Source organism: Alternaria infectoria (genome assembly GCF_024043175.1).
Source record: "Alternaria infectoria strain BMP 0036 chromosome Unknown scaffold_16, whole genome shotgun sequence".
NCBI lineage: Eukaryota > Fungi > Ascomycota > Dothideomycetes > Pleosporales > Pleosporaceae > Alternaria > Alternaria infectoria.
Genome location: NW_026250705.1, coordinates 317,567 through 328,481, shown reverse-complemented (window position 1 = coordinate 328,481; position 10,915 = coordinate 317,567). Strand labels below are relative to the sequence as shown.

Sequence of the window (10,915 nt, the reverse complement as noted above, 5' to 3'; positions counted from 1 at the left end):
GTTCCATATTAACAAAGAGTCTGCGGTATCGAATTGGTATCTTCTGCCAGCGAACCTTGGAGTTCTCGAGTCCTGCTGAAGATCACCATCACATCCTCTGAGCCACCAATTCAAGCATCAACTTCTCCGACGAATACCCAGACGACACCATGGTTCTTTATCATGCGAATGGAAGAGTTGTTGAAAAACACGATCAATACTTAGACGATGAAGCACGGAGTCTGGCGGATCATTATCGATACATTGACCAGGTTGACGTTTACAACCAAAAGTCTGCGGACGCTTCTAGTGATAACGTTGAAATCATTATCGACAAGCAAGAGTATAGAACGCTCTATTGCGAGAGGGAGGGATATTGGGAAACCATCAAAAAGTTCAGGCGGAAAAGCTCATACACTATTCCAACGACTGTTGATCGCGCTACTTTGAGGAAGTGTTCGACCTTCGCTGATGATCACTTCACATACAATCCGGGAGCCAAGACGCTTCATCTGCCAGTGCGTTATCCAAGACAACATCATGCTGCTCTGGGCGAGTTATCGACTCAGGACTTCGACATCAACTATCATTTTTGCGTTAGTGGAAAAAGACTCGCCGAACAACCTGATGATCAAATGGCGTTCATACGACCGGAGGAAATCAACGAATACGTCATTCCATGGCTACAAAAAATGCAAAAACAGATCAATCGCAAAGGAGATGAATTAGACAAAGAGGACGATGCAAGACCACCCAAGGAGACGAGGCGCGCACGCCAGCCAACAGGGCCTGACGGTGCTGTCACCATGGGAATTCCAGCTGCACTTGACGAAAAAATCCATCTATACAACGCTATGCTGCAGCTAGGCCTGCCCAAATCCGTGCAACTGGTAAGAAACAACTCCCCCGATGCATGCCTGTTTGCAAGACATAGACTGACCATACACCCAACGTTGTAGCCACTCATTGACAAAATCGTCATGCAGATGTACAAAACCAAGATCAATGCGTGTCATCTCGCCACCCTGGAGCATACTGTCGGGCGCTTTTACTCCAGGGGTGTTGCTGTCCTTGACCCAGTTCTTTGTCATTTCATCGGAACTTATCCTCGCAGGACCTTGCAAGATCGCAGAAAGGTCAGACCTCCACTTGAAAGCGATACTGAGTCATCAGATGATACGGATAAGCCCGGCGAACAACCGCCAGAAGAAGCGCAAGATGCTGATAATCAGTCGGGAGAAGAACCACCAACACCAGCACCAGAACCATTCGACTTCAAGAACTCGGAGAGAAAGTACCTCACTCACTGGCCCCATCCCGCGGGCCGTGCAAAACCCTATCACAAAGATACATTTCTTCTCCCCCCTGAGCTGCCTGTCATCGGTCATAGTATAAAGCATTGGTCCGGCGTCCGCAAGAACGGTAGTACAGCTGCGGCTCATGACGGATTTCCACTCAACATTGGAAAATACAAAAAGTACATTCGGAGGAACGCGACGGATGTGCTCGATGCAGATGACTATTATGAAGAAGAGACGAATCAATTGGCAGGTCGGAAGGACTACAAGGAGAACGGTCCCGGGGAGGGCGATTTATGATGTCGTGGTAGTACCAAGGCTACTGCCAGTATGCCGTAGTTCTTATTAAACCCCAATTCTCATCGCTTTTGTCACACATATCATTGTCCACCTGATACCCCATCTTCTTGCAACTTCCATTTACATGCTTCTATCAAGATATAGTGAGCGTCTCTTCCATACAAACATGACCTCGGCAGCTACCGGAACAAAGACAACGGTCGCGACGATCTGACCAAAAGTCCACTGCCCGTCCGGGAAGCTTCCACCAGCTGCTCGGATCATCACACTTTGTAGCTGTCGCAGCCGAAAGAACGCCCAGAACTGCACAACCAGTGCGATGGCGACGACAACATCGATTGCTAGTCTTGCATACAACCCAACAATACCTCCATCGAACGTAGAACAGCACTTTGTCAGCCAGGCTTGTTTATGATCCATGTCCTCCAAAGCGGAAGAAAGAATTTTCGAGATGACCACAATGGATAACAGCAGATAGCTGAGAATGCCAAACGCCGTGGTGAGGTTGCGTTCATGTGAGCTGATAGTGCTAACGCCTTCGAAACAGACGCCTGCGATCACGCTCCATTCTTCGAACTTTATGGCGGTGTTTGGCGAACTTCCGATTCGGCTTTCGCCTGCATTGGTCAGACAGTGTTCCTTTGACATAGTGTCGCCACTCACCAAAAGTCCCTCCCATGCGAGAGAAGAAAGGGCAAAAGCCCATAGCCCAGCATACCACAAACAAGACAAAACGTTGTCCTCTACGAGCATCGGAGAGAGGCCCGGGGTATCCATCGGCGCCGCTTCCTGGCTCTTCATATCTATCTTCTGGAACATCAGTACCACTAGACGACCGTCTCCTAGCAGCATCTGTTGCGCCGCCCTCCAAGAACATTTCCGGTCGCAACACCATTGGAAGGAGAGGCAGAAGCGTGAGCGACGAGACAAGCCAAGCAATCTCGACCGTGAACCCGCCCATTCCAACAGCGTTTACGCCAAAGTCAACCCCAGAAAGTGTAACAATGCTAGCAGTTTGAATCGCGAAGGTAAAGAAGATAGCGTTGTCGAAAAAGGTTCTTGTGGCGTTCGCGACTAACAGCCTCCCCATGCTCGGATGGCCTTTTGCGCTTCCTTCGAACCACATCGACGTGCCCACGAGACATGCGCATATGAAGCTCTCAAGTATATATCCAATCGCCATACCGATACCGCTGATGTCTGGATTCCCTGAGCCCCATAATGCTCCGCATACATTAGTTCTGCAATCCTTCACAAGGCTGAAGTCTCCGCCTGTGGCGTTGCGGAGTAGATCGATGTACGCTGTAAAGTCGGTTCGAGTGGAAAGAGCGAGACATCCCGATAGGTCCATTGTCGAAACCGGTATGTATCAAGAAGTAAGAAAGAGGAGATTGAAACGTTCGATATATTTATTGAGAGAGGTTGCCAGCCGTGATGCGGCTGAAGTCTGCCTTATCGCTCAGCTGAACTTCCCCTTCGCGCGATAAGCTTGGCCCCCAAACTTGTGGAGTTTCTAGACCGACGCCTCGTTGCGGCTGAGACCCACACACATGAGAAGAGGTAAATACATAGATCAGGTGTTTTCTCAAGGTTGGGTTCCAGATGGTTATCTCTTCCTTCTTGCTGTCAAATATGGAAGCGTTGCTTTCATACTTGCTCCTTCTCAATTTCATCACAATGACAAGCGCGCAATTTGTAAGAAACCCAACCTTCTATCAGCCAAACTAAAACTTACTCTACAGCTTGATACTACACTCGTCGCCTCTTCGTCATCTACATCGGACTCCAGTGTGTTTGCGGGACTAAGCTCTCTATTCAATGGCCAGCAATTGGTATTCGTTACCATAACGCGACCATCCACAACGACAACAACATCATCATCGTCGTCTCCCGTGCCTACGGGATTTACTTCAGCGAATCCATCTCCAGTTCCGACAGCTGTTCCGACAGAATCTCCATCTCCGCCAAATCCGACCAGTGCTCTACCACCTACTTCGGGCAAACCTTCAGGCTTCTCTACAGGTATTCGCACAATGCACAGGAACCTGGAAGACCCCCTCTATTTACTAATATCGGAACAGGTTATACAGTCGGTACAGCAGTAGGCGGCTCCGTTGGCGGTCTCCTTATTCTCTCGCTCCTTATCTTCTGGTAAGAGTCTCATTGTCGCATTGTCCACCTACGCACTGACTCATCAGGTTCCGCGCGCACAACAACAAAAAGAAAAAGTTACGACTATCTGTCAGTAGCGGGTCAGCGCTAGCAAATAAGCTTGAAGAAGAGAAGACGGAGAGTGTGAAGGCCAACGTTGTTGAAAAGAGAAAGCCACTGCCGATGAACCCTACTGCTTCTGGAACAGGAACAGGAACGCATGTGAGGAAGCTAGATAGCGGAAGAACTCTGAAGTCTACCAATACGCTGTGAGATGGTCACGTATCACATCAGTCCGTTGGCAGATTAAGCCGCCCAAACCACGAAATTTACAACTTTTTTTTTTCGATTATCTATGATGATGGAACTATATAAAATATCAGAGACCAAAAGCTACGTATTACGAGCACATGTGCGACCCGCGCAGTGCCCGGTTGGAACTTCGTATTGATGCAAATGGACTCATGCTCCCCCGACTATCTTCGCTCTTCGCTCCTTGTTTTCGGAAAGCTCTCAAAGTTGCGCCTGAGAAAAGCAATTGGGTATCGTGGATGGGCCGCTCGCACGTGAACACTTGATGCGCCGTGTAACTTCGGGGGTGCATGGCGACTTGACTGTGATGATGCGCTTGCGACGCATGCCTGTCTTGGGGCTCTCGGTCATGTTTGACCTGCCTCAAGAACTTGACATTCATCCGCTAGACAAGACAAGTGGTGGGTATGCTGAGAGACTAGAGGTGTGCAGCTTTGGCGCTTGGTTTCGTCTCTCATGTTTGATTTGGCGTTTTTCTGCTTTTATCTTTTTTTGGTAAGGTTTTCTTCCCTCTCAGGCAAAGAAGGTCTCAGCATCGTCGCGTACGTATCGCGAAGGAAGAGACCTGAGCGTTGGCCATGCTGGCAGAGCCTCCTGTGGTACATTGGGATGGCATGATCCACATGTGTTGGGATTCTGCTTGGCAAGATTGCACCGTATGCTTGGTGCTCGTGACCAATGCCAGCGTCTTGGGTGATGGCCGGCTCCATGCTGTGCAGACGAAGGCAGCGAGCTGCTCCTCTACTAACTCCACAAGGCCAATCGTACTGAATCCGTCCTATACCTCGCCATCAATGACGACACCCAGGTTAGCGGTGTCGCACTGACTGGTATAGTCTCCGTCTCTTTCTTTCTGCTCAATGCCCTTGCAAGAGCCTATGACCGTCTCACTCCTGTAGACTGTGTCATTGCAGTAAGGTTCAGGATAATTTTGTTCCCAACTCAAAGCTCTTCGTCCTCTTTGTTGTGATTTGGGCTTTGGTTTTGAGCTTCATCGTCCTCGTGGATGTCGGTATCGTCCCAATCTACCTCAACATCGTAACGTTGAGATACTGTAGATAGAGGCTTGTCCGGTCGCACTGCTTTGATGGCCGGAGCCGCAGGCTCGTGCGAGGATACTTGATATCCTCCAGGTTCGTCACGACCTGGTGAGGCCTGGTGAGGACTCAAGGACGGATCCATCGCCGTCTCTTGTGTCACGACAGACCCAACGTTTGCGACTTGTGTAGATAACGTGGCATCGATGGCTCCTTGAGATACATCGTCTTCGCCAGTGACATCGCTGCTGCCCTTATTGTCAATCTGTCCAACTTGGGAGTTGGGACTGTCATGACGCGAAATACGTCCATCCTTGACCTTCGACGGTGGCGATTCTCCCTCTTTTTGCGAGACACGAGGACCTGGAGACTCAGCATGCATCAAAGACTGTAACGAGCTTTCCGCTGCAAGCGCAAGTTCAGACAGATAATGCTCGCCATTGCTGCCAGGTGTCGCTGCTCTTCCCGCGGGAGATGCCAATGTTGGTGTGATCGGCGGGAGTGGTGCCGTGGAAGCATAAACTTTTGCCATTCCCCGCGTTGCAGCTGTCAACTTACGCTGCGCTGCTTGTTGAGCTGCAGCTCGAGCTGCGAGAGGACTATAGTCGAATGTTGACCAGTCAATGATGGTAGGGTCGTGTGTGGTTGTAGTTGTCTGTTCTGGGTCTTTGAGCCAGTCTATACGACATGTTTTCGAATAGTCGAACCAACCAACAACGCCATCATCCTCTCGCGCACCGTAGGCCATTCGGGTCTCCGCACCGGTGTTGGGGTCGATGTCGAAAACGCCGTGCTCGTATACTACTACGGTAGAGCTGTGCGTGATCGAGATGCAGCCGCCTTCTTTCAAGGTTGCACTAGGATGCCATGATTCCAAGACGCGTCTGTGTTCCGGCTTGGGCGTGACTTGGCTCATCCAAGCGGGTTTGTTCCCATAGAAACGCACTGGCTGCGTGTCTGGAACTCTGATGAGCTTGAGGTACTCTGCTGCTAGAAGAAGTCCTCGCTCGGTAGCGACGTGAACCTTCCCATTGTAAAGATAGAGATCACAGTCGCCAATATCCCTAGTGGGCTCGACTTTCGAGGCATCTTTGCGGCCAAGGTCGTCGGATGTCCAAAACTTCTTCCTGGATAGGCGAAGCGCTTCTTGCCGCAGAACAAGCATCTTACGACCAAAAACATGAACCTCGTTGTCATCAGTGAAGGAGCGTTTCAGCCTGTCCGAAGGCTCATCCATAAGCTCGAATGGGTACTGATGTTTAATCGTATGAGAGCATAGGAGGGGTATGCTGTAAACGTCGTAGTCAAAAAAGGTAACTCCTTCATCTGGGAAGCTATCCTGACCGGCGTACAAGTGGTGATCATCCAGAGACTTCTTGATCTTAGTATTCCGTCTCTTTATAGCCTCGTGGCTCGCTTTGGTCTTCTTGCGCGAAGCTACCTCGGGATTCTCTAATTCCACAAGCTTCCGCTTCCTGCGCTCAGCCGGCGGCGTGACTGTTTGACTTGGAGTAGAACTAGGCTGTGACTTGGCGACACCTTCCCTGCTATCGCCAGCCTTTGCGTCTTCCATCTTGTGTGTTTCCTTCCCTGCGCTCGGTTGCCGTGACTTGGGGGTTGAGGCGGCGCCCTTGGTGACGGATGTATCGGGCGGCATCGTGGCCGCGGTCTTGGTGCTAGCATCGGACTGCTTTAGCGAGCTGGCTTTGGTGTTTTGACTTGGGGTCCGTGGAGTAAGGGCCTTTGCCTCCGGCTCCGCTTCGGGTGCTGTGATCTTGCAACCGTCTTTGACACCGTGTCTCGTCTTAGGGCTGTTTAGCTCATGAGAGACTGTCTCCAATACAGTAGGTCTGCTAGGAACAACAGGTTTCTGTTTGAACTTGTCATCACGGAGCTTCTTCCTGTCATCCTCGGTCATGTTCTTTAGGTCAAGTAGGCTAGGGACCTTCTTGTTTGCATCGACACTTTTCTCCACCGCTGGTGCGCGTGCATGTTCCTTTCCGTGAGCGACTATAGTCGGTTTCATTTCTCCAGGTCCGATATGCGCTTTCTTCTTCGCATGCAGTCCATCATCTTCAGTTGCCTCTTGTTTGCGCTTCCGGGAAACCTGTGCAACGACGTCGGTAGTCGCACTTGCGCGGAGTTCTTGGACCTTGATTGGCCTATCGCAGATCTCTTTGGCTGGGGGTGGGGTACGCGAGCGCCTGTTATCTCGGTGCTTGGCTTGTTGTTCGCGTTGGATGTCTCGCCCTGGCGACCTGCTCCGCCGGTCGCCATGTCCACGCCTGCCACCGTATCCACGTGCACCGTTACGGCCGCGTTCTTGCTGTGTTGCTTGGTCTTGGTGTTGGAGTCCTTCTTTTGCCTTATATTGAACATGGGTAGTCATCGCAGTCTTGGGGTAAGTATTGTGGGCGCCGTCCGTCCCTTGGTGCGAACCGCCGTTGCGTTTCCTGGCCATGGTGTCGATGATTGATGATAGCACAAGATTTGTGATTGTGATACCGTAGGGTCGTGTGTAGAGTTGAGCAAGTTAGACTAGGTGAGTGAGACAAAGGTGTTGTGTGGGTCCATTGTCGCGCTAGTACCACGTGCTCTAGTATTGTCTCTGTCACCCACATTCACTACGGCCATACTTTCGAAATGTCCTTCTCGAAGGATAGTGTTTATTCTATGCGCCGCCAGGAACGAGTTGTACCGTTGTGCGCGCATAGTTGCGTCATCACGGCGTTGCAGGCGCTGTTGCCAATCATGGCAGGCAGGCGCAGCCTATAGTGAAGAGCCATATTTTTCCGTCGCAGCATTGCAAAGCCTCAATCCGGCTTAACATACTTACAAAGCTTAGAAACAACCTCGGAACGAAATGCTGCCGCTACACCATCGAGACGACCAAGCTACAGTTGCAGGCGCACAACTCGAAGAGAGCTTCGGCAACATGGACATAGATACTACGGCTTCCTTCGACGATAGCCCGAAGCAGCCATTTGGAGGTCTTTCGTATGAAATACGCGCTCTTCTCCTGGAAGGTCCTCCAATTTTGCTTGTCGCGTCTCATTCGGGTGCGCCATCGGACTACGCCCACCAGTGTTCTGCTGCCAAAGGTCTCGTCTCCCTCGATCGCAGTCGTCAGATGACCGAGCAAGCAGCAACAGCAACGACTAACAGCAGTACTTACTTGGTGTCCTGGGCGAAGTGGTGTGAGAGAGAAAGAAGAGAAGGATCAGAGCTGGATTTTGTGTGCGCGAGGCCTCCCCTCGCTACCACAACCATACTTCATAGCCTTGGTCATTCTTCATGCCCAAAAGGGCTTATAGAGTTTCGTAGTACTCGTTGTAGAGAGTTACCTTCTAACAATTTAAGGAATTTTTTATTTGTAGCTCTGCCCGGGCCGAAAGGTCTAAGACTATCGCTAAGCATTCGTTGCCGCAGGTAGGCGGAGGGCCTGTTTTCTCGTAAATTCGATTCGTCTAGAAGTCTACAAGCTTCAATTCCCCTAGTGTACTTCAAAAAAATCATGACCGAGCAAGCTGAGAGCGGCTACCGTCCATATGCCATCGAAATTTCGGTTTGGGCGCTCGCTGCGGCTTCACAGGCTGTTCGAACCGGCTATGAGGAATGCCCAGATGTTTCGCAACTCGCTCTTGCCATGGGCCCTATCTTACCAGGTTACGCCATGTGTCTCCTCGACTGGCTTGTTCGGTGTTTCAGAAGCAGGACGACGATTTCTTTCGTTCCCGACGACCCAGAAGTCGATGGCGAAGATAAGTGGTATTGGCTGTATAGCTATGCGGCGATGCGCGCTCTCGGTATTGACGCTGTGGAAGATCTGCAGCCGTTCATCAAGCGTCTTATTGATCATGAAGGCCTTGTCGCGGAGATGACCAGCTACCTACGTCTTCTGAGAGCCCTGCAGCCTTCGGATCCAATCGTCACGTATCTTGCTGTAAGAACAGCCAGGCAGATGTTGGAAATTGCGCACGTGTTGTCGGAGGCGCAATGCGACGCCATAGGCGCAGCACACCCGCATTTCGCCGCACTCGTCAACGAGCAGCTGCAAAAGTCGAAGTTGTGATCTCCTGTCGAACACCAGGCAGCGGTGAGGGGACGGGTCTCAATACAATAAGCAAGTAAACCTCATTGCTGGTTGAGATGTCTGGTCGAAGTAAGGCGGGGTCCCGGAGCTCCACATGCTAAACCTTTTCGGAAAGGTTCGCCTGAGGACAAGGGGCTCATCCACCTGGGCAACAACAGATGCTCTACATCACTCCCACCACCTCAACCAAATGCGCAAGTCGGTCAGCTGCGCAATCCTCTCACACCGCATCAGATGAGAGAGTCCATCTTCATGACAAGTTTACGCTGTCTCTTGTCAGCCCTAGCCAGGCGCCAGTATGGTCGTTATTCCTTTTTAATCCCCTATTTCGCTAGATTGTCAATGCATCGGCTTCTTCCACGGTACTGCCAAATGATTGGCTCATGTTATTGAAATGCCTCAGGATTTGTTCGCTGGACCGCACCTTTTCCTGTCTTTCGTCGCTCATTTTGTCTTCATCGTGACACAAGCGCATTTCCGATTATGGAAATGCTGATGTATCGTTTACGGCAAACCCCTTCGATAACACTCTACTGACATTGATGTCTGATCGCGAGATATTTTGTTGTTTCTGTCATTTATGTTGGGAGAGTTGACCGCTTCCTCCCTCCAGCTAATGTTCCTGTCACCGCCAGGTGTGATGCGTGTTCCGCTCCGACCATGGTGCTGTCCGGGCCAACGTTGAGGGACACCAGAGGAGGTGAGGGCTCGGAGAATCTGCCGGCGCATCCATTTGACAGTTGCGCTAACACATCTTAGCTCAATGCGGGAGGACGTTCCTGCATGGTTCAATATTACACATCCAATGTTGGGACTGTATGGTACAGCTGCAGGTACTTGCTACCAGCACACAACGCTTTGATTCTATCTGAGAAGGGTGAGGGTAGTGCGAAAGTTGGTGTATAAGAGGGGCAACATCCTCACTCTAATCGAAGTACAACATCAAGCATCACTTTCAACACATCACCTCACCAACAACCACACAATCATCATCATGCGTTTCTCCCAAATCGCCACTCTTCTCTCAGTTGCCGCTGCGGTCAGCGCCCAGTACACCTACAACATTACCCAAGCTGAGAAGCATGGTAACATGGAGAAGTACAAGTGCTTGTATGTTAAGGCCCTCCAAAACCTCGTTTGTATCTATACTAATGTCATGATGCTAGGGACAACAAGAAGCTCAGCAAATGGATGCCCGAGTGCCTTCACCAGTGCCAGGAGAAGGCCAACCATGCTGACGGCTGTGCGCCCGATGACTTTACTTGCCATTGCATCAACTACAGCGTCTACTCTGCCGTAAGTATCATGCCGGTCCTAGTCCCAGCTGTAGCACTTTTCTGACACCGTAACAGGCGATTGAGCCCTGTGCCTTCCCTGCCGCTCTCGGCGGTAAGGGCACTTGCTCGTTTGAGGAGCTCGGCAAGGCACGCCCTATCGTTCAGGACATGTGCAACTTCTTCAACGCCACTCTATACGACGACTACGCGGAGTGCGACATAGAACTGAGCGAGGAGAAGACCTACATGATCCTCGCTGACGAGGAATTCGGAGAGGTCACTTACTAGATGTGGACGAGCAAGGCTTGGAGTAACAGATAGGAGCATTAGACTTAGGATTGAACTTTAATAGACTTTCATCTTCTCAAACATCTTACTTACAGTGGAACATGTCTTATGCAGTCGTAGTGACTGGTATCGTTACAGCCAAGTGATTTCACAACACCTGACACCCGCCTCACATGGTGC

General features: G+C 50.7%; 3 protein-coding genes across 3 annotated transcripts; 2 read left to right on the top strand and 1 right to left on the bottom strand.

Moving 5' to 3' along the window:
- Positions 1-892: 892 nt before the first annotated feature.
- Positions 893-1,577, top strand: J4E92_008355 (uncharacterized protein; the record flags this gene model as incomplete). Its single annotated transcript, XM_051499707.1, has 2 exons — positions 893-898; positions 939-1,577. 2 exons carry the CDS (start codon positions 893-895, stop codon positions 1,575-1,577), a joined length of 645 nt encoding a protein of 214 aa, XP_051350083.1.
- A 3,405-nt stretch (positions 1,578-4,982) lies between these two features.
- J4E92_008354 (uncharacterized protein) lies at positions 4,983-7,538 on the bottom strand (the record flags this gene model as incomplete). The annotated part of the gene is made up of 1 exon (XM_051499706.1): positions 4,983-7,538. The coding sequence occupies one exon, from the start codon at positions 7,536-7,538 to the stop codon at positions 4,983-4,985; it is 2,556 nt and encodes an 851-aa protein (XP_051350082.1).
- A 2,626-nt stretch (positions 7,539-10,164) lies between these two features.
- On the top strand, positions 10,165-10,735 carry J4E92_008353 (uncharacterized protein; the record flags this gene model as incomplete). The annotated part of the gene is made up of 3 exons (XM_051499705.1): positions 10,165-10,280; positions 10,337-10,466; positions 10,523-10,735. The coding sequence occupies 3 exons, from the start codon at positions 10,165-10,167 to the stop codon at positions 10,733-10,735; spliced, it is 459 nt and encodes a 152-aa protein (XP_051350081.1).
- Positions 10,736-10,915: the final 180 nt, after the last annotated feature.